The sequence below is a fragment of the Aythya marila genome, assembly GCF_965140915.1.
Source record: "Aythya marila genome assembly, chromosome: 5".
Taxonomy (NCBI): Eukaryota; Metazoa; Chordata; class Aves; order Anseriformes; family Anatidae; genus Aythya; species Aythya marila.
This window is the reverse complement of record NC_139046.1, coordinates 18,917,377-18,941,211: the sequence shown is the minus strand read 5'-3', so window position 1 is coordinate 18,941,211 and position 23,835 is coordinate 18,917,377. Positions and strand designations below refer to the sequence as shown.

General features: G+C 43.8%; 1 protein-coding gene across 3 annotated transcripts in view; it reads right to left on the bottom strand.

Annotated features, from left to right (window-relative positions):
* Window positions 1-21,940, bottom strand: part of PLCB2 (phospholipase C beta 2) — a 49,482-nt gene extending 27,542 nt beyond the window's left edge. For all 3 annotated transcript variants that reach the window (XR_014317595.1, XM_082761421.1, XM_082761422.1), the window contains exons 1-8: window positions 21,513-21,940; window positions 17,415-17,492; window positions 14,405-14,473; window positions 4,641-4,781; window positions 4,194-4,273; window positions 3,505-3,558; window positions 896-971; window positions 189-289 (exon numbers count right to left, since the gene is read on the bottom strand). Coding sequence is in view for 2 of the 3 variants with exons in the window: in XM_082761421.1 (XP_082617547.1) it covers window positions 189-289; window positions 896-971; window positions 3,505-3,558; window positions 4,194-4,273; window positions 4,641-4,781; window positions 14,405-14,473; window positions 17,415-17,492; window positions 21,513-21,596 (683 nt within the window). In the remaining variant the exon portion in view is untranslated. The remainder of the gene's footprint in view (window positions 1-188; window positions 290-895; window positions 972-3,504; window positions 3,559-4,193; window positions 4,274-4,640; window positions 4,782-14,404; window positions 14,474-17,414; window positions 17,493-21,512) is intronic.
* Between the last annotated feature and the right edge of the window lie 1,895 nt (window positions 21,941-23,835).

The following is a 23,835-nucleotide window of genomic DNA, read 5'->3' as shown; positions in this document are numbered from 1 at the left end:
TCCCTTTTATCAGGGTTGTCAGTGGAAGAGTAAAGTGCACTGGCACTGTTTTGTGACATGGGTACCTGCCTTTATAGGCAGGCTTGAGAGCAGCCAAATAATAAATGTAGCAACCCCTCTCCCCACCTTTTTGCCTATCTTTTGCCACAAGAGATCAAATCCTTTTATGTGGCTTGAGGGAAACTTACTGTGAGGTAAATATCTCATCAATCTCAGGCCGTGGACACAGATTCATGAGGAAAGTTTTATACACAGTCTCAGGAAAGTCCTCTGGATTGATGGCATCATTCTGAGAATGAAAGAAGGACGTGTCAGTACCATTAACCCATGATGGTTTTCACCTCTGTTAACACTCAACACCCCCAGTCCAGCACTCAATTGTGAAAAGGCAAATAAGCAACTGGAACATCTAGCAAGGTGTTTAGGAAAGAGGAGATGGAGTGGAGAAACATTATAATGGCCTACTTCAGAACAGACAGTTATTTAAACTGTCCCTTGGTGCCTCTTGTGTGATGATATAAGACTAGTGCGTGGTGAACTGACAGGAACTGTTAGAGTTCCAGATTGTACTCTGCAGGTTGGTAGAAGTGCTAAGAGTAACCATGAGACCTGTTGCTTCAAAGAGCAGTGAAACAGGCAGAAGGGAATGTGCTGTTTCTTGTGCCACATAATGCAAGTGACAGAGCTGCAAGTGCTATTGCTTTACAAACAGTAAGAATTGATCTTAGCAGGCCTGCAGTTAAGGCAAGGTAGCTAGCAAAAGGACAGGGTTTCAAAGCAATTTAAGAGCATCTGGGTGACTGAAGTTTTTAAAGCCAAGGGAATCACAGTCAGGGTAGTCAGAAAGATTTTTCTCAAGCTAGAGAGATCTTTGGGTACCTAGTAAGACCCTTACCTTGCCTTTTGGAAGATGACAAGCACTTAATGCTGCTTCCACCCTTTTCCTGTCTGCAGGAAACATCTGAAAAATACTAAGCAGACAGGGAAAAAAGAAACTATCACCACAGGAGTCAAGTCAGAAAGCCTGGGTTTGGGTGGCTAGGAGCTGCAACCAGAGTGCAAGGCATTCAAAATGCACAACAAAGGAGACCAACAATAAGACATGAACCAAAGAAGGAAGGCAGTGTTTCTCCAAGAGTACCTGATGGACCAGATCTTATAAGCCTATGGTTGATTTTCTGACTGCTGCCTTAATATAGAAGTTCTATATTTTTGCACAGGGATCTAGAAGAGCCTTGTTACTAAGCTGCGTCAGCTTACTCCTAAAATCATTACTCGCTATCCTTGCCTACATCTCTTGGAGGTGCCCTCTTTGGTAGCTGTTCTCATGCTACAAATTCCCCATACTTCCTCCCACAAGACATTACCAATGCAGTAGCTGGCACTAGCCAGCAATAAGTTTGTAGTCAAGACAATATTCCAAAATAAGCAAACAAACATTGTGCATATTTGCTGGTTTAGAAGAAGGCAAAAATTTCTGTCCTGGAAACCAAAGGCTTTCCGTGAATTCAAGGAACAAACTCATTACAGAGGAAAAGACAAAAAAAAAAAAAAAAAAAAAAAAAAGCTCATCTTCAATTTAGAAAGCTGGGTATTGGTCTACAGGGTAGAACTCACCTGGTCAAGCCTTTGGCTTAAAGCAGCCTCTGCTGTATTACGGAATTAACATTAACTGAGCTTTCCCTAATTTCAGAATATCCCAATCAACAACAATGAGGTCTCTGCTGTGGATAAATTTAAATGTCAGGTCTATTACACTCCTGGCATCACAGCTGCTCAATGACAAAAAAGGAGAACAAAAAGTGCCAAACGTGTTGACAGGTGGAAAAGTGCTCAACTGGAGCTGCAGATGATTTATGCAAACTCAGTGCATGCTGGTTTCTCGAGCAGCCCTTTGCAAGGCAAAAAAATGCAGCACTCTTGTTATGCTTCAAAAGGGATTTAAATGTCAAAAGAGAAAGGCAAATAAATGTGGAATTAAAAAAAAAAATCTGATATGAAGTTCTGAAAACCTTGCATACACCTGCACCTGGAAATGCTGAATATTTTTATAAATCTGGCTCTTAATCCAGACCATTTTAAACAACTAATGCTTTAGACCATAAGTCTGTTTTTCTACTCTGCAAGAAAGAAAGACCAGGGCATTGAAGAGGGGTACAGGCTGCACCAGACATTTTTTGAGCTTATTTCAGAAAAATAAGCTGCTTTCTCTCTACAGTAATGCTACCTTGCTTGCATTTTAAAGATCAATTTAAAGTACTCTTTCCCTAGTGTGAGTTATTCATTAAAGAGCTATACATTTTTAAAAGCCCCTTGATGTGTACACTGGTTTCTGGTAGAATGAAATTCTACTGTTTTGTAGTTTAGAAAACAAACAACAAAAAATGTTTATTGTTGAATAATGATCAACCATCCAGGAGCACATTTAGCCAGCACAGATTTAATGTGGAATTGTTATGCAATATAACACACAGTAGGTAGTGTATTTATTACAGGTGATTAGCACGTGCCTCTTGTGACGCTGTAACACAGCATAAGCTTAGAAACAGAGTGGTTCAGAACTTTCCTGTGAATACCCATGAATGCACTCACTGCAGGTCCTTGTTCTTAAAACAAAAGATAAATTATGTACCTCAAAGGGAATTCAACACTGCATTGCAGCTTTTTTTTTAGTCTATGAGTTAATCGACATCAAGGAGTCACAGGGTCAGCCATGGAGTGATCTGACTAGGGAAGATACTGAGGGACACAAAACCAATTCTACATTTATGCCATGCAGTGCAGCGGAGAAGTAATAGGTCCATCTTTGCTTCAGCAAAGCAGCATTGGCTTATTCTCATGGCAGCCCTACCCTGATGAACAAAGCCAATACTTGTGGCATTGAGCTCAAATCTACCCTATCCTGTACTTGAGCCAGCTTTAACATTGGCTCAGTGGTCTGTCCTCAAAGGCTGTTTCCTTCATGCAGAGTGAAGATGGAAGGCAGTGGGATTACACCAGGGGAGAATAGGTATAGCAGTCGTACATGAAAACAGGAGTGAAAGCAATGGATCCCTACTTCAGGCTATCTGGAAAGTCAAGCAAAAAGTTCTCCTGTAGGAACGATACACATACAGAGCTCATTGCATGAAATCTCAAACAAGTCTTACAAATCTCAAAACTCAGGTTTGCAAAACAAATCCCCAGTTAGAATTTTACCAAAGTTGCTTAGCTTTGGAAGTGAAGTCCATGGCTGTTCAAGACAATTTCTTTTTGTAGATGAAGGAAGTGGTCACAAAAGGTCTCCTTTCCAGACCCAAACTATGTCCCAGATCCCTCACTGGGAGGAACCTAGGTGCAGCAGGACCTCATGACCTGAATACAGAGGCAATGGCCTTTACCTCTTAGGCCCAGTAGTAGGCAGCTGAAGCCACTGAGCTACCATCCTCTTACCAGCTCCTCTGTCTTTACTGTCTTTAATTGAACATACAACAAAAAACAACCAACCAACCAACCCATACTCACTTCCTGACAGGAATCTTTCCCTCTGCATTAAGCTGCATCTTCAGTTTCACCAGGCTGTGAAAAAAGAAGTCAAGATGATGAAAATTCACTTGTACAGTCTGACAGATTCTGTTAAGGAAGGAGCAAAAGAGAAAATGCAACTGGGAAAGGAAACCAACGGTTAACTGGAAAACGGGGTCCTGCAGACTGTTACCTTAACCTCAAGACAGAACCTATTCTCACTTCTTGGGAAAGAGAAACGGGAGAATTGTAAGAGAACTGATATCAGAATTATTACTCTGAAACGTATGACATAAATATGAGATAATGGTATCCTACTGTTCCTTAGTGATCCCAGGCTGCCAACCAAACAGCATTACAGACAAGAAAAAGAGGCAGCACGTTGCTGGGCCAAGCACTGTGATTGTGGGTGGGTGGGGGATATTTGAGGCTCAGAATTTCAGTTTGTCTAATACCACCTAATACCATGTGTGTGTTTGACTGGTACTGTGGTACCAGTCAGTTGTCATACAACAGAGGACCCATTTACCACCCCCTGCCCTGTGCCTTAAAGCTCCCAAGTTGAAAAAAGGACTCATTTGGAGACTGCCCAAAAGACTTGGAAGCTAAGAAGCCTTTTCTTTCTATTAGAGACAGAAAGAGCAACAAATACGTGTTTCAGAGAACAATGTTTGTTAGAAATCACTTACATTTTCTCCAGGAAGGTGTACCGAGAAGCATTGTATGTGAGGGGATTCCGAACGATGGCCATAATATCCTCTGCCCAGCTCTGGAGAAAAAACAAAGACACAAAGTGGAGGTAGTTGGGCATTACAGAACTGTGAGTAGGAACACCACGTTGAATATGGAGAGGGCATGGACATGTCCTGATACTGCTGGGCTACAAATCCCAGCTGCACCCTGGGCCTGGCTACATCCCCTTCCTACTGCCTATGCATACCAGCAGCCAAAAGTTTTCTTACTGAGTCATCTCAGTTGTCTATTCATACAAAGCACAAAACGACACACGTGAACAAAACCTTGCTGGTAACACTGACAAGGTTCAGGCTCCCTATCTTCCCTTCTTCTTTCCTGCTCCCCCTTGAATGTCCCAGCTCAGTGTTTCCCAGTGCTTCCTTGTCCTCAGGTCCTCATACCTTGCCAACATTTTCCTTGTAGGACACAAAGTTATGGAAAGTGAGGTCCACCATGTCAGGGCCAGATACAATAGTCAGAGTCTTAAGCAGAAAGGTGCTGTGAGGGTAATCCAAATTAAAAACTTCTCGGAGCTTCTGGCACTGCAAAATAAACAGAACAGGTCAGGACAAGTGAAGAATGAGGCGAACTGCACCTGAAAAAAAGTGAACAGGACCCAATGCAAACATTGACCCAAATCCACAGCAAGCTTTTTGGCATTTGCAAAATTATTTAATGCAATCTTCCTTGTCTTTCCCTATTTTTCCTTTTTATTCTGGAGCCTGCATTACCTTCATCCTTCAAGCAACAACAGTTGCGACCAACATCACTGCACAAACATGCTGTTTTGGTCTAAAAAAAGTACACATTGGAGACTGCTTTGAAAGAAATTCTTTGTGAATCTTCAGCCTGAACTTGAAGAGAGGCAGATGAGTATTTGGTCTGCCCATACTAGAGGTTCATAACCAAGTTATTACAGACAGCCATTTGTGAAAACATATGCTAAGAACGTATTTTAGATCAGCATGATACTTCTTGCTCTAGCCTCCCTTCACCACAAGAAAGGTGGTGATAGGGATCCCAGAAGGTCTACAGGGTTTAAGCCTGGTTATTGCAGAAAGAGGCCCTCTCCTTCCAAGTGACGTTTTCTGCGAGTTGTCAGTTGCTACATTTATTTTTTCCATAGCAATTGCAATGTGAGCCATTGCTGTAGGACCAGAGATTTGTTAAGTATAAGACTCATCCGATTAGTCATACTTGGATTTCATCACCATATGAAAGTATTTATAGAATCCCCTTAACTTATTTAGCATTTTCTGCATTCCTATGTAAGGCATCACTAAACCAAGGTATCCTGGAGTTACACTGATGGTCTCTTTTTATAACAAAAGGATAAAGTTCCCGTGTCCTCAAATAAAGCACAGCAATTTATTATTTGAAGTGCAGGATAAATCCACATTGAAGCAAACAGGGAGGCTGTCAAAGCATCTGCTCTTTCAGAAACTAAGAGCAAAATTCACAATCAGAGATTCTTAGAAAGGCACGTCATTCTCAGAAATTTAACTACAGCTGGAACTTGAACTCTCATTGTGTGCACGTGCAGTTAGACACATGGCTGAGTTATTTCATTTCAACAAATAATACCCTAACATCAGTAATACCCTAACACGTTGGAGTTACCACATCAACCTCAGCAAAAGAGCTTTTAGTTAAATGACTTTACATGTTTGCTATAAATTTAGAGCACTTAAAGTCAGCCACTGCAGCTCAGCTCCTGTTTAGCAACTCGTTAATCTGCTATTAACTGGACAATGTCTGAACCTTTGCAAGATGATGAAAATTAGCTTCCTGATCTTTCACGAACCTCAATTTAGCCAAAACCAATAAATAAATTGAAACAAAAACAAAAACAAAAAAAACCTCAGATATACAAGCAACTGTTTTCATTCCAGCGTGATTCAAATGCAACCAATTGTTTCTGCCACCGAATTTTCTCGTTATATTTGGACTATGATAGTTGAAACCGAAACAGATCAGCTTCAGGCATTCTCATATGCCTGCACTGTCTCACACAGAGAACTGCATATATATTTTATAAGGAACTACGCAGAATTTTTTTTTCCTACTGCATTTTTCTAAATTCCTGCAGCATCTGAAATTTGAACACACCTGCTGCAAGCAGGCATCTTTAGGAAAAACAAAATGAGCTGGATTATAACTCAAGACCATCTGACTGCTGTCTCTCACTTCACAGAAGCCTCTCCTTGGTGGTACCTGAAACCTGTGTGATCCAAGAATATTTGGAGGGAAAGAAGTGGGAAGGCAGTCAGTCACCCAAACAATTTGCTTATTTTCTAATAGCCACAGGGTTTCAGAAATGTGTCATTTTTGCATTGTAAGCAATTTTTCTCTGCAGAAGTGAACAGCATCCACACACCCTATTGCACTCACAGTGACTTCTTGATGGAGCTTGCACATTTGATAAGTGGCAAAGTGTCAGGATTTTAGTCTCAAATTTAACTTCATCTCGCAAACCCAGCAGTATTTGTTCAGCTTCCTTACCTCTGGTGTTGTAAATTATATGAAGCTAAGACAATGGAGAACTTGTGGTTTATGCTGAACTCATTTCCTGTATTTGTTACAAATCGGCTCCTCCCTCCCCTTCCGTCTCTGCAATCTGGTGGCCCTTGGCTCTCCCGCAGCCATTTCTGAGCAGGATGTGTCCCTAGCAGGCTGAATGCTGTACCAGGGCTTCTGCCCTTCTTGCTGTGCTCTGCCAGACAAAACTTGATGTGTACAGTGTTCAGTAATGGCCTGACCATCCTCTCAGAGCAAGCAGCTGATGGTTAGCCTTGCCCTATAGAGCTCTCTAGATACTTTATCAGTTTACGACACCCCCTAACACCTCTGTGGAGTTGTTAGCTTCGTTGTACAAGAAGCAAACTGAAGCAGGGAGAGGAAAAGAGAGGGAAGGATGATCTTCTTAGGGATCTAAATTGGGTCATATTTTCCCAGCAATTATTTCCTCCCTAGCCTTAAGCAAGTCACTCACTTACTTTGTGCTGCCTACTTTACACGAGGATTATCTCCCTCATGGGATAAATGCAGTGATGTTAGCATAACACCGAGCAAAAATGGGGAGAGCGGACTGTGTCTAAAGGCACCGAACCTCGTGCCATGTTTTCCTCTTTCATAACCTGTATTCCTTCAGCGCTTTCTGCTGCAGCTTCACTGGTAATCACGTAATGCCACACTGCAGGTGGACATAAAAGAAGAGAAGGAATTGGTATGTGAAAAGCAGGACAACCATGTTAGCTATGCAAATCAGAGGAAGGGAAACACAGTTAGGAAATCCACTTAAAAAAAAAAAAAAAAAAAAAAAAAAAACACAAACAGAAAACGACCAATCAGCAGAGTGGCTGAAATACAGAATCAGCTTTCATTTCCCTTCCTACCCTCCTGATTTCCCTAAAATCCTGATCTCAAAAAAAAAACCACATTCATAATCCAGAGAAAAGCAAATTCTCATGCAAACATAGACAAAAAACTAGGCTTAACACAAGAGATGGAAAGAGTCTTTTGTCTTTTCTCTGCTTGAAGCAGGATACAGCCAAATGCCAGCCAGGATTTGCTACAGCTGCACACACTCGCTGCACAATGACAATTCTGTGTCCCTGTGAAACACGTTATGTGATGCAGTGCTTGTGGTATTGGAGAACACAACTAGAAAAAACAAACTCTTTCCCCCTTACATTCTTTAGGACAGTAGTACCAAGCCCACAAGAAAACCTAAACAAGAGATCTGGTGCGTTCTCAAAGCTGTAAGAAGAGGAGTCAGAGAGGGCACGGTGAAGAGCAAACATGCCCCAGACTCTGGTCACTGTGCTCTGTCTAGAGGGGAAGGTGGTCCTGGGGACTGAAAGATTTTTGGAGAAGGAAGGTCTTGTTGGGTCACTCAACGGGAAAGGGAGCACCAAGATTATCCCAATGTCTTTGTCTCTTCAGGTAACGCTCGTGTTCTCTCCTTGGCAGATCTGCGGCACTGTGGGAGGCAGGAGGCTCGTGGCTGAGCTGCAGCAGGGAGTGCTGGTGGCACCTGCAGCAAGCATCTCAGAGAGACGAGGGAGAGAAAGATGCACAGATGAAGCACCTCACTGCTCTTATCTACAGGAGCTGGAAAACACAGCAGCACACAGATCCGCATGGCACAAAATAACCCACAGCCTTCTGGAATGAAACAGGAACAGACTGTGAGGGAGAGATCCAGGCTGTGCATCCTCAATAACTTCTGTCCCTGTAGTCCATAAGCTCATGCTGTCTCTCCCGCATTTCTGCAGCAAAAGGCCATTTTTCTGATGTGGCTGTTTGCTTTCTTGACCCCCTGCTCCACCATCAGTTTGCGAGCCAGAGGTTTCTACTTGCTTTTCTCATTCACATGTATCAGTTTGTCTCTGTACAGCTTCTTAGGATCATCACTCTTATTTGGAGGCCCAAATTTCAGACCTTGTTTAGGTCCATCCTGGGAACTGTGCTCACACCCATTGCTGAATGCAGAGCATAGCACTTGAGGTGTTGTTAGATGCCCAGAGATGCTTTCTCTAACCCTGCAATGCAGCAAAATGACTGACAGCCCCCAACCTGGTTATAGCCCACAGCTCAGCACTCTGCTCATCTCTGAGCAAATATGAATGCTCCCTACGTGGGTGGTTCCTAAACACTGCAGGTTCCTACTGCATTGTCCAAAGTCCATGAGAAATACCTCATACACGTTCAGCTCAGCATCCACATGTCTAGATTCAATGGCAACAATGTGTATAAGAGGACGAAATTGTATTATAATAATGAGCAATAGCAAGAAAACACAACTTTTGTTTTTATGAAAAATTATACGCATTTCAGAGCCAATGCCTTCTAAAATGTCTAAACAAAACCCAAGACGTAGCCAACAGCTCAGCAGCCTGGTCTACAGAACCATGTATTTTGGTCTTAATTATTACAGTGTGCAAGTGTTCTAGGGTCTTGGTGCACCAGAAGAAAACAAAATGGAGCAGCTGTTATTGTTCCTTGTTACTCAAAGAAAAACACAAAATTGCATTGTAAATAACATCTTGATCTGCTTTGGCATGCTGCTGAACTACTTTCAATAGCTTTTTATCTTGTCTCGTTTATGTTAAAAGTCTCTGCTAATTCTTATCTTTATTGCTCTTGAACTTGTGCCAGAGTTCATTCTGCCCTGTCTCTCTCTCAAAAAAAAAAAAAAAAAAAAAAAAAAAAAAAAAATCGAGAAAAAAAGCTGCAGAACATTTTGAGTAGCTCTCAAAAAAAAAAAAATAAAAAAAAAATTAAAAAAATAAAGTAAAGGGGGGGTGAGAAGGAGAAAATGCATACACATCGGAGAGGTCACAGGAGGACTTCAGCATGCTGTGTGCATGTTTATGTGCTAACATGCCAGGAGGCAAGGGCTCCAGCCAGAGGCAGGAACAGAGAGCCTTTGCTGAAAGGGCACAGCTGTTCCTCACCTTCAGTCAAGTTTAGTTCCCTGAAGTTTGCTGCCAGCTCTTAGCTACTTGTTCCTTCTTGGATGTTACACTCCTGTCTGCTCGACGCTCCCTAAGCACCCTGCAGTCAAAGAGAAAGTCCCTCTACCAACCCCTGCCTCACAGCTCGCAGGGACAACGCTGGGACCCGTACTGGTGAGGGAGTGCATGCAACAGCAGATGTTTTCAGAAATGGTCTTCTGCACAGAGCCCTTGGTGTTAGTCTTCTTGCCATGCAAAGAGAAGTTACAAAGAAAATACAAAACCTCTTCCTTTGGCAGCAGCAGCAGAATGTTACTGTCCTGAGTACCTTGTAGAAGAAAGCACTAGATGCCCATGGTAAAGCACTGCCCTTCCTGGTAATTGCTTTTGGCCATGATTCAGTAAGAAAACTGAATCACATGCTTTGTCTCACAGAGGCCATGGATTTACTATGGCTGGTGTCATTCGCAAGGCAAGGGGAAAGGATGCTTGATGTGGCATTGCTTGTATCTGAAGCTCTTCTAACAGCTGTGATCTGGTTCTCTTTGTCTTAAATATGAACCATTAGCCCCTTCACTTCCACTTTTCGCCAATAAGATGAGTAACTGTTTATTAATTTCAGCAGCTATATCCTACAACCATTCCAAGCCATTATTACGTAACAGGGGAAACCAGCACATTCTTTCATTCTTCTTCCCTTCACTTCTCACAGATCTTTCTCCGCTTTGTCACACCACTTTTCCATATTTATACCTTTTTGTAATTATGCACCAGAGCTGGATGCACTATGGGGAGGGTGTGGTGATTCTTGTTAAGAAATTTTTCACTGCTTTCGACATTTCTTTGAGTGTTCTCAAATTCTGTTCTCAAGAAAGCCAACTGAATACACAACTGAGGACTTCAAACATGCTCTGTAAGCAGTCAGGACAGTACAGCTGTACATAAACTGGACATTTCCAGGACTGGATAGCACATCTCTCCCACCACTTCGGTTCAACACCCACACAAGACCTCCCATCATCTCATAAGAGAAAGGTGGATAAGGAGCCAACCTAGTACATTTTATAAAGTGCTGTCAAAGAAATACCAGAAAATCTCCTGAAATAAAAAGATGTTATATTAAATGATTTTAAGATACAGGACTCAAAAAGCACTTCCAATCTTCACAGCAGAGGTTGTCATCATGTGCATCACTTCTGCATGTTGAAAATACTTAATAAATGACTGAAAGCTTGACCTTTGTTTCTTTGTTTGTAAAAAATGAACTGTAGCCAGTTTCCAAGACTGCAAAACACTGTTTCTAGCCTATTAAAATACAGAATACTAGAATATTGTATAGCTATTAATATGGCTATTAAAATAGCTAGAATACAACAGCTATAACAGGACAGCCCAAAGAACCATCCAGACGCCTGGGGAAGAGTATAAGAACAGGGCAAATCCAATCATACTTCCCTGGCACATTTCTGCAGCTTCCAGCAATTTGTGGCTAGGCAACTTCTTAAGCCAGCTCCAACCCCAACTTCCTGAGCCTACTTTCACTGGAGAGCTTGTGCAGCCTAATCATCTTTGTAGCCTTAGATGGTCTTGAACCTACTCTTCTCCTACAGCAGGTGGTTCTTCATTCTTCCAGTCCCTGCCTTGGCCTTCTGGAGCCCAAGCCATGTGGCTGGAGCTCTTTTTGGTGAAGACTAAGGCAAAATAGTCCTTATATACCTCATCCTTCTTCAAATCTCAGGTGACCAGGTCTCCTGTTTCCTTCCAGAGAGGGCCCAGAATTTCCCTAAACGTCCTTTCATCACCGATGTACCTATATAACCCATTCTTGTTGCCCTTGCTGAGCCTGGCCATATTTAATTCTAAAAGGGCTTTGGCTTTCCTAACCTGATCTCAGGCTGTTTGAACAATGTCTCTGCATCCCTCCCAGGCTATCTGTCCTTGCTTCAGCTCTCTGTAGGCCTTCTTCTTTTTCACGTGTTGTGCAGGAAGGCATCCCACAGCACAATGACACGTGTCAAACAGCAGCATCTCTTTTTGCTCGTGCTGAACCTGCCTTTGGAAAATTCCACTTGATGCATAGCTCTCATGGGAAGAAACACTGAGCAACAGCTTCATGCTCACCTTCTCCATTCAGCTCCTGATTTAACAGCATTCCACGATACTCTTCCCACAATCCCCTCCCCCCCCCCCTTTTTTGTCTGACTGCAGACTCTCTGCTCTTTCTCTTCCACTGATGCTCTTCCTACAGTAGCATAATTAATAAAAGTATGAAATGGCTATTTTCTACTTTTTCCAGTTCTTGGTCTAATTTGGTAAAGTCACTAGAAAAACAGAAATGGGGTGCATTCAGGTCGTACACAGTGGCATAATGGTATTTCCTAATTCCTTATAATTGTTAACAGACAACTTTTTTGACCAAATACGAGAGAACACTAAGTCAGCACTTTCATGGGTTTACTACTCAAAAACAAGATCATGAGGGTATGTGTAACGGTCAACTAAGAGCCTGTCAGAAGAAGGTTAAAATGTTTTTTTTTTTTTTTTCCTGTGTGTTGCCCGATGTTTATCCGTACTAAATTTCATCACTTATTAGATCATCCAGTCAATCAGCAATTCAAGGTCTTTCTACAAATCAGGCCTCATTTTATTACTACAAATAACTTGGTACCATTGGAAAACTGTCATCTCTGTACACCTCTTTTGTAGATCCCATATGAACATGGAATATGTCACAGGCCCAAGCACTGGTCTTTCTGGGAACATGGGAGTTTACTAGTTCTGTCTTCTCCTAGGACATCTTTTATATCTTTTTTTACTCTCAAGCAGTAATTTTTCCATACAAAGACCTCAGCTCTCATTCTGTTCTTTAAGAGTCTTTGACTAAAATGGGAATTACACAGGTCACTTTTTAATCTTATTGAAAAGATATAGAGCTACCTGTGGGACACTGCCACCGATTCCAACATTCTTGCCTTTTGCTACCCTGGTACTGCTCATGAACCCACCATACTCTTTACTAGAGCCTTTTTCTACTTTTATTAAAAATCTTTTAAAAGGCTATTTCAGGTACCAGCTTTGATGTGGAATGTGCTGATCACAAAACCATTGTGAATCACTCTTAAACTGGGGTTTGTCTTGTTTCCAGAGCACTTCCTTTCTGGGAGTAGTGGCTCATCACAGAAAGATGCTTTTTGAGTAGAAATTCCTTCTGTCTAGGGGCAGCCCTGGCACTGTACTTGTGCTGCCATGTTTCTCTTGGTAGTCTCCAATGCAAGTCTTCTTTAATTAGACCAAAATCTCAGTCATTCTCCTGCCTGCCTGGCTGCTGCTACCAAATGGACACCCATTTATGGCCTCAGTACTTCCACCACCAATTTAAAAACTACAAAGTTGGATTTATTTCACAAACTGGTTATTTGTGAAGTTTAACACCCTAGAAAACTGTCTCATAACTCTCCTTTGCATAGATCTTTTCCTTCAGTGTAGCACTCAGTTCTATTAGCTCCAAAAATTGTATGCTCTCAAATGAAAAAAAAATCTGATAGCTTTTTTCAAATATTATTCCCACAAAACAAGTTACAGATGAAATTGTAGGCTTGTTTACAACTCAAACATGTTTAATTCTAGTGATTTTTCTGAAAAGAAACAGTTTCTCAGAAGGAATTAAGATTTTTAAGAATTGTGAAAGATGGGTACTGCTTTTGAGCTCTGCTGTACCTTTATCATCCATCTTCTTAGGTTGTTTTGAGAAGCATCAGCCTCAGGGAACTTTGATTAGACATTTTTAGAGAGGTATTAGGAAAACATCCATACTTCTTGCGCAAAGAGGCTGCTCAAGTCTCTCAGTGTATATTGCAAAATCTTCCTCTTTTACATTAGACTGAGAATCACCTATGTTACCATATGGAGCCATTACCTTCACTTTTTTTCCTTTTCGCTTTCTAGCTTTACTTTAATTTTCTGCTTGTCTTTTTCACACACAGAAAAGTTCAAAGCAAACAAAAGTCAAACCCTGAAAAAAAAAAAAAAGTCCTAACAAGGACACAACTTTGCTGCAGGAAGCTTAAATTATAACTGAAACCAAAAACAAAGCCATAATCATGTGCTTCCCTTAGTATGCTACCCTGCAAACAGCTATTTGAAAAAAACAGTATCTTTTTTTCTGAAACTACATTTTTTTCCCCTTTAAAACCAAAACCAAAACCACCACACACTGTGTTGGACTCTAACTAACTACAGGTTTGTAGCTGCCTTGATCCAGCCTATGCATCTTTGTATGATAGCAACTCTATACAGAAGCATCACAGGACTCCTTCCTGGTGTAACTCAGTGATCAGAAAGGCCAGACCAAGGTTAAAACCAGCCAGATACATGGCACAGGAGAGAACACAGCTGCTGTGCACAACAGAAGATTGCTCTTTTGGCATGCACTTGGAACCTGACCTGTTGTTTCCCCAGCTTTCTGGCATATTCCTTCCAACAGCTTCATATACCACAGTCTGTGTCTTTCAGGTGCACAGTGAACTACTGGAAAGTTTAAAAACATGAGTAGACAGCTTTTCTATATTTACATAGTTCTGATGTGAAGAGAAAATGGTGCCTCAACCTTCTTATAACAGAAAGCCAAAGTAAACTGCCTCAGCTTATGCCAAAGCCCCAGACAGCCTTGCCATTCCCATACAAACTGACAGAAATGAAGCACTCACCTTGGGGATTTTGGCAAATCGCCCTACTCGAGTATCTCGGATGCTGGTGATATCCAGAATTTCCATTTCCTACAACAGAACAAGGACAAGGAAGGTTAAGGAAAGGAAGATATAAAGACAAAACCATTGCAGAGCCCCCAGAAGCTGCAAAGCTGGTCTGAGCCAGTGCCCTTCGTTGGGGAAGAGCACTCCGAACAGGAACAACACAGGCAGGGGAACATCAGCTGCTGATATGCTGAGCTGGCAGGCTGGTTAGCATAGAGGCAGTGTTGGTCTGCAGCGCCATCCTTTTCAGGGTGAGACCCTGTGTGGATTACAAAGGCTCTGACACTGGGATGAAATGAAACTCCTGTCTACCCATACAACAGGCCTCCGTTTTCCTGTCTTGACCACCAGATTCTGGGCTTCAGATATGGACTGTAGTCACAGTAGACCTGAGTTGGCCCAGACATCCAGGCAGAAACAACAGGAGTGGCAGAGCCTGGGCAGTATTTTTGCCAACCTTGGCAAGCAGGGAATGGGAACACCACTACAGCTGCATTTTTACCTCAGGGTACAATGGCAGGATGAGGATACTGAGCTAGAGCTGGGTAAATAAAACCCAAGAAAGCAGATAGTGTGACTTTTGAAATGAAAATGGTGAATCTAGGCAGAGCTGTGGCAGAACATGAAGTGCTCAGTAAGCACTGCAGGGGAAGAGCACAATGGTGGTGTGAGCCAAGTGTTCATCCTACTCTGTACCATTTGGATCAATTTAAGGAGACAGGTACTGCAGAAAAAGCATGCACATGGATTTGATGCACACGTAGCCTTTCCTACTCTACTATTACATTCTCTCACTTCTGTACCAGAGTCTAGTACTGGTTGTTGAGACAGGAACTCATGTCATGCGAGGGAGTATATGATATGCATAGAGGTTTGAATGGGGAAACTCCTCCCCAGCAAACAGTTTATACATCAATGCAATCCAGAATCTCCTGTCAGTGATATTATGAACCTGTCTTTTGCCTTCACACAATCAACACAGGGCAGCTGAGCTGGAAGGCAGGCAGCACCACTTCTCCCAACAAGCCTCCTGAAGCAATTCACATGGAAGACATTCCATGAGCTTCCCTGGGCAGCCCACTCCACATCCTCACTGTCCCTGCTACTGGCTAGTTGTTGTGTTTATTTTGTTTGTTCTTTTAATATCCAGCCTGAATTTCCTTCCTCTGTTACTAATTTACCTGCTCACAACATATCTGGAGAACAAATTATACTTGTTGCAGCAGATATTATTTTCCAAGATTGTAATAAAGAACAATGTGGATACCGTGTCTTCTGGCTGTATCCCCACTTTATTGTCAAGCAGGATGGAAATGTTAGTGCTAACCTCACTCCTTTTTGGTTCCCTAGCACAAAAACAGTGCAGCTTTTCCTTGCTGCTTATGACAAACAGATCTCAAGACGAGTCAGCCATAGAAAGATTAATAATCCATATGAGTTCAGCAACTGAACGAAGAACTCATGCTCTGTCTGTACCAGCACATCTCTTGTGCCTGGTCACTGTGCTTGTCAGCCTGCACATGACCTTTTCAAGCCTGCCCTAGCTCCTTCTGGCAGCCAGCATTTGCCCACCACCCTTACTAGCTCACACACACTCTGCGGATTCCCTCAGAGGGAAAGGCACCAAATGCTTGCCCAAGTATGTAAACCATGCTGTTGCTCCACTGCAGTTCTCAAAATTGTTTAGTTTATTTTAAGTGCTAACCAATGGCATTTTCCAGAAAAATGAGACCACCCTGTCTGGGTCTTCTCATGTCAGCTGGCTTCCTTATCCCAGCAGCTTTCCTAAGTAATTAAATCCCTCACACTACTAACCCAGTGAAATACTTCACTTCTGATAGGTGATAACAGCTCCCCTGGCCCATTTTATGCATCTCCAAATGCTACCACTTCTTGATGCTTGTCTGGAACCATTGCAGCCTAACTTCTATCACCAGGAGTGAGCACAGCCCTTGAAAAGGAGAATGAGAGTGACGGAGAGGGCTGAAAGACAAACACATCCTCTGCAGGGATGTCACAGTCCCCAGCCGTGCAATACTGTATTCTCAGATGTTAGGGCTGCGTGGCAGTGCTTTGCCCAAGCTGGCACTGGGGCACAATCTTCTGAGAATTTAGAGCTCACCAAAAGACGTCAGGCCTCTTGGCCAGCGTACTGTGGAGGAACACCGTCTCTGCCTTTATCTACCATGCCTCTTTAGCATGTAGGTCATGAGGAGGAAGTAGCACTGAACCACAGCTCTGCTCTGGAAAGCAGAAGTAAACCCAGCCTTCCACCTCCAGGCAAGCCAGACCTCTCCACCCTTTATTGTTACCCATCAGCAAGGAACAGAATTCTATTTCCTAAAATTGTGGCATCTAACTCCCCTCTGGCAGCCAGCATCCTGCGCTTTATCTCCATCAGTGTACGCACCACCTTGGCCTTAGAAGAGTACAACTCACTCTCCAGACCTGATGTAGTCTCTACACCACTACCTTTATTATTTATAAAGATAGCAGGTCAGTTAATTACACCACAGGCTACACAGAAGGTATGTTAGCCACTGCTGCACACACTTAACTGCACACTTATAGCTGTTTTTATTCTAGCTGCACCATTGTATTGGAATGAAGAATCCTTCAGCAAGCTGGATAACAGCAATATCAATACTACTCCTTTCTGACAAGTCCTTTGAAGCACATGTAGTGAACTTCACAGGTATAAGACTGTTTTTGCTTGTCACACTGAATGGCTGTGCTCACCTCTGGCACATTCACAGCTTAGTTTTCTGCTCTTGCTGGAACTCTGAAGATAAATTGGCCACTGAATAAGCACTAAACTTCCAGGTCTGTTGTGTGGGGTTTCCTGCTAAGTGGAATGAGCGTGGCTGCTTTCCTGTGTGCAGTACTCCAGCACTTCTGGTGTTCTAATTTTGCACAAACTTGAATTGACTATTTGGAGACCAACCTGTGAAATCTCAGCACTTACCTTATTCTGATAGGTCCAGTATAAGTAAAAGCCCTTTGGATCCACCCGAAGAATCACAGGAGAAGCATTTGCTGTTTCCTGACCAAAACAAACAACAAAAAAAAGACACAAAAGGTTAGCACCTTATGTGATTTGGGGAATCCATCATGGGATGCAATATTCTCAGTTAAAATATAGACCCAGTCGGGTGAATCATCTTCTGATTTATGGAAAGAACCAGATTATTTCAGTACATCTCAAGCGTAACAGCGTGAGGCTACAGAAGCTGATTTCTGCTGAAGCCCGGGTCTCACCTTACACTATGCATTTAGCTAAAATAACTCTTGGGACATTTCTATACAATTAATAGAGAAGAAAGTTCCTGTAGCTGTGACTATTTCATTTGAACTGCCTTCCCTCCAAAGCACCTACTCCCTCCTGAGCTCCAGAAGGAGCCTAAGCCAAGCATAGATGACATTCATCTGCGACACCTACCATCTAGATATCTATTTGTGCTAGTTACCTAGGCTCTCTTTACAGTCCATGGGGAGCTAGCCAGGAGGAGTTCAAGGAGGGGTCCATCTAATACAACAGATGAGTCTACTTTAGGAGGTTCTTAAACTCCATGGATTATATCTAAATGGACTATAAGAACCACATCCTATTTAAACACCCAGAAAGTTAGATAAAAATGATTTGGGGCTGATACAGAATCCTGTACACCAGGGCGGGGGCCCTCCAGATCAGAATGAAGGCACAAACTGCAAAGGAAACAGGCTGCTGCGAGGTTGCATACTTTGCCTCTAAATAATTACGCTGCTTCTGCATTTTCAGTTAAAGGCAACTTCACAGACAGTTCCAACACAATGCCCATTCCCATCTCCCACCAAGCCTGTGCTGAGAGATGAATTAGCACGAGCTTTTTGGAAACAACAGTAAAGAGTGCGCTGTGCCTCTGCTTGGGGCCAGCCCATCTGCTCATTCAGTCTAGTGGGCTCCTGACTGCATTTGACCTCTGGTGGTAACGATGATAGGATCGCAAGGCCTATCAGTCATTTCTAGGAAGGCTTCAAATTCACTTCAGGAAGTTGAAATACTCAGTTAGTGAGTTGAAGCCAGTAAAGAATTTGGAGATTGTATTGGTCATTTGGCCTTGGGTTCTTCAATTTGCTATTGAACTCATATTTTGCCCTAAAATATATCTTTATTCCCAGGGACCTCCATTTCCAGATTCATTATACTTCTTGGGCTGTGACCACTACAGTAAACTGCCCGTGCCATAATGAATCATATGTTCTTCTTCCACTCCCTGTCTTTCTCATACTATACTGGGGACAATGTTGTGCTGCACAGCATCACGCCTATGTTCCCAGAGCTCTCAGCTGGCTCTCTGAACACATGGCCTCATGCCATGAAGAGCAGAAACACTGTTCTACTACTACTAAATATTGTGTCAGGTTTCTAGATAAACCTTATCTCCTACAAAGCAGCTTGAAAATAAGTTGAGGCTGCAATAAGTACTGCCAAAAGGCATGCACCTGATCAGGGACATGGATGGCAGTGGGGTGCAGGTACACTCTCCCACAGGGTGGCTCCTTGGCAAAAAAAAGAGCTGGTGAATTCCACAGCAGATAGTCCCACAGCCAAACTGGCTGCTGCTCACACTGTGGAATTCAGTTCTAGGACAAAAAAGAAAGCAAGTGTTGTCTGTTAAAATCCTGTAATGTGGGTTCCATAATCTTAAATGGATAGAAAACATCTTTGCTTGTACTCAGAAGGTTAAGAGTCAGCATGGAGCCAAACCCATACACATCTGTTCCACTTAAGAGCCATCTACTACATTCAACCTTAGATATTGCAAGGGTTCCCAAGCTGATTCTCCCTCTTCTGGCTGGCAACCCCAGAACACTGGATACTAGACAAAGCCCAGCAGAGTTGCTCCATAGCTCAAGATGTTGCATGCTAACCCAGTGGGGATGGGTCAGAAGAATCCAGCCTAGCCTGGATCCTATCACACTCTCCTATAGAGAAGACATTACAAATGCTGGATAAGGTACAGGTAGCTCAGGGCGGGGCGTGGAGAGTGTTTTTGCTTTTCTTGAGAACCTGCTGGGTACAATGAAGGCCTCAGTGCTCCCCAAAACTACAGTGATGTAAGGAGCCAATCTGATCTACGTTCATTCCTTTGCCTCATTTATTGTAGAAAGAGGTCAAACCTGTTACCAACAGCATGGTCAGGTCACCTCAAAGAGTCAGACAATAAAACCAACACAGGTTCCATGACCCCTGAAGCTCTGTTTTTACTCTGACCCTCCACTAGCAACCCAACAGCCTGGAGCTCTTTCCATTTTCCTTTGCAGCCTGCTGTAACTGTAGAGTAGGAAAGCATGATGAGATGGAGCAATGTGACCAGAACAGACTACCTAAAGGCTTTTATAATTATTGGACATCAGGTTTCTAAGTCCAGTAATTAGACAAAGCCTTTTCAGGAGTGCTTACAGGTCTGTAAACCTTGGGCAAAAATCCACACGGGACTTGAGCTCCCTCATTCCTATTTGCTGTTGCAACCACAAGCACTTTGTCAGTCTTGGAAGTCCAGCTCAATTCACCCTGGGCTTCAAGGGAACCTGACTAACCCAGAAATTCCCAGTGTGTTTAACAACTTCAAGTTTTGGGGAAAGTGATCCCCCTGGACTGAGCATAGAAAGTCAGCAGCGATTTTTGGTAAAGCTCAGCCTTTGATTAGGCAAGTTTGGCTCCTGTTATCCTCAGAAGCTAAATCCCTGTTCAAAAGCAAAGCAGCCACAAGTACATTCCACAGGCAATGGCCCTGCTGGGAAGGAAGGGAGGGCTGCTCTTTCCACCAAAACCTGGTGTCATCTTCCTGCTTATGGAGAGCTAGTGGAATAATTGTCCAGTGATATTCCAACAAGTGTTCCTCAGCACTCATCCTTCCTGTCAGCAGTATATTACATTACTTTTTCATTTCTTTGTGCTGCTGGACCACCCCTGCTTATGCTGCACACAAGTGATCTACCTCCCCCGCATGCACTGCCTTGGGACTTAAAACTCTATTCCAGTTTTACGCCCACAAAAGCAGGCACTAATCCCTCCTGTGTTGCTGTGGGAGGCTCCTTCTAACGAACCTCATTTGCAACACCACATCAAATGCTTCCCCCAGATCTCGGTGAATGATCATAACCTGGCCTGCTCCCTGGCTTACCAAGATTCACACTCGATGGCACGCACATCAAACTCCAAACAAGACGGATGGGCAGCTGCCATCGCCTTGCCTGGGTGTGTGGGTATTAGGGGAAATACTCTTTGCCTTCTTAGAAAATGAGGAGGGGAACTATTACACCCAAATTAACTCTTCTGCTGATCCACGCTTTCTTCCCCTCCCAATGAAAGGCAAAACGAGACTGCAAACCAGGCCTTTTGAAGATACAAGAGAACACAGAGCTGAGGAGAGAAGCAGCTTTTTACAGCATCCACCAAGGCTCCGGCACTGCTAAAGCCCAGGCCCCTCGTTGCTCGGCCACCACGTTTGGTAGCTCACAGACCCGCAAGCCAGGCAGTCACGAAAGGACACGGCTCGCCCAGATCCACTCCAGCAGCAGGACTGTAAGAGGAAGCAACTTGGAATCTGATTGCCTCTCATCTGCAAAGCATGGAGAGCCCATGCAGCAAGTAAATCCTACCCCTCACACTCCCCAGATGTGTCCAACAGCAGCGTGTGCCTCAGCCCGGGGAGGCTGCCAGCCAGGACTGCCTTCCTGAGGGCTGGCTCACACAGAGCAGCAGGACCCAGGGGTCCTACACCTGCTGAACTGAGACCCAGCAGCACACTCCTTCCTTCTGGCCTCCCCAAGAACAAGAGATGCAGAAGTCACGTCACCAACTCCCAACATGTACGCCCTTCAGTTTTGGCCCTCAACTCTCCTGTTCTTCTCAGCTCACTCTCCTTCCTCAAACATCACTGCTCTCAGGTATGCCAGTGCCTCATCGCCCCCCAGCTGAACATACACACTCCCAGGCCGCCACAAACCCTGCCCAAAACACACCACCTGCCCCACCACCATGCTTACAATCTAGAGAAGCAAAAGCCCCGGTACTCACATCATCCCATTTGATGAAGCGCTCGCCCTTGGACAGATACTCCTTCACCTCCGGGGGCTGCAGGACAGGGGTAAGCATTGACATTGTCCCGTAGCTGTGCTCCTCAGCTAAAAGAAGCAATAGGAGTAGCACAGTTTGTTCCTCGTTGGCCCCCTCTCCTCTATCTCTGCCTCTCACATGGTAAGGCTCTCTGCCATCTCCACTGTTGGCATCAGAAAGCAAACAGCCTCTTACATCCCGGCCAAATTTAGGAGGGGCAGTGACAGGCAGGCGAGGACCGACGAATCTGCATTGTAAATCAACAGCTCTCCAAACAAGCACAAGAAGCTCAGCCCAAGGTCACCTAGAGGGAAGCCTGCGATGAGTGGAGATGCCCGCGTGGGCACACATGCACGCACACCGTCTTTCCAGGAGGGACCGACTCCTCAGGGCTGTACTTGTGAAGCGCACGGTTTGCAGCACTTCCGCAACTGAACTTCCTTAAATGTTCTCTTTGACAAAGTGCAGGCATTGCCAGTCGACACTCAAAACTATTTCAGCAGATGTGGTTACAGAACAGCTCAGGGTTTGGCTACAAGCAGACTGCCCCCTTCATGCAACCAGGACAAATATCACGTACAATTTATATTTTGCTCTGTTGACTCCATTTGTGGGGCCGCTTGCTGCACTGCCCCATCTAACTTTTTTCTTTGTTTTACAGGTTCTTCTTAACATTAGCCTCAAAGTGAGAAGGTGCTGGTGAGAAGGTCCACCAGCAGGGCAGATGGAAATTTCACAGGCAGATGAAAAAAAAAAAACCTTCACAAGAGTACTTAGGAACTGCAACATGCTCCAGATTCACTTTGGTCTCTGGGAGGTCCTCTGGGAGCACAGGATAATAAAGATGAGTAAGGTGGGGACTATAACAATGAAGCTGCAGGGAAGAAACAGAAAGGGGAACAGAAGGTTAATGGCAAACAGTGCAAAAACAAGTCCCCCACTCCCAAACTTGAAGAAAAGGAATTAAGCGTGGACAGCAGAGGAGAAAAGGAGCTTCTGCTGCCAGAAGTGTACTGGCTAACCACAAGGAGAGTGTCTTGTGTGAAGTACTGAAACAGGCAACATTAAGTCAAAAAGGTAGAGCCATGGAACTAAGTAGAAGTGGAGATAGCTGTACTGCACTTGCTGTAATAAGGTTTCCATCTTCATAGAAGATGCCAAGGATAAAATCCTACCAGGAAAGTCATAGTGTGTTGTTTATAAGGGCAATGAGACTATACCAAGTAAAGCAAAGGGAGCTAGCTCCATAATTTTGTTGTTCCTTCCCACCTTCGACTTACCCACTTCAGCAAGGCCAGTTGAAGGTGGATCAGTCATCCTTCCCTAGCCTATCTGAAGGAATCAGAAGGCATTTTCAAATGTCAGTGGCACGAGGGAGGAGAGAAATTGGAAGGAGATTAAATGGACCTGCAGGAAGTGCTCTAGCTGTAAGAATCAAAGATGGCAGCAATTGTCAGACAGATTCATGCTGCAGAAACACAATGCTGAGCAAACCTCACATCCTTTGTACCTTTCTTTCAAGAGTTTATCTGCCTGACAAACATTGAATTAGGGAGCTTCTACACTGCCAGCTACCATTGAGTTTTCTGCATTTACCAAAATATTTTGCAAGGCACTGTACTCTAAGGATTGGCTACCCAGCTGATGGCTGTTAGCTTTATTTTATTATGACAGAGAGCAGAGGTGGCTTACCCATCACTGTGGTTGCTCAGTGTCAGGGCTGAGACTGAGACATAGGAAAGCATCATCTCTAGTCTTATAACCAAGGCACGCTTGCAGTTTTAAGTTTCTTTGCTTATGTATCAAAGTTGCATGTGCTGAAAGAGCAGGGGGCACTGCAGGCCCAGCCATGGCAGCACAACCAAGCTCCCTCTTGCAGGGACTGCTGTTACTCCCAAGCAAAGTGGCAGATGACGGTGGCTACCCAGATCCCAAGGGCTGTGATGAAGGAGCTCACACATGCCAGCAACAGCCTGTGACTTGGCATAAATGTCAGTGAAACTCCAGGCACTGATGAGTGTTTTTTTTTTCCTCTGTTCTTCTTGTGAATAGCATAGGAACAGACCCTGAGGCTATATAGGTATGTAAAGCCCACAGGAACACAGGAGGCTGCAGTGAGGAGGGAAAATTTGGGCTACTCTCACCTGACCCCTTCTGTACGGCCTGAGCAGTTCCAGGACTGCTTGTCTTTGACTCAGGGAGCAGCTGTGAAACAGACGAACTTGCTCAGGAGTGCTGCAGTACTCCTGTAACTCCCATTGTGCAACACAAAGCACTAAAGGCA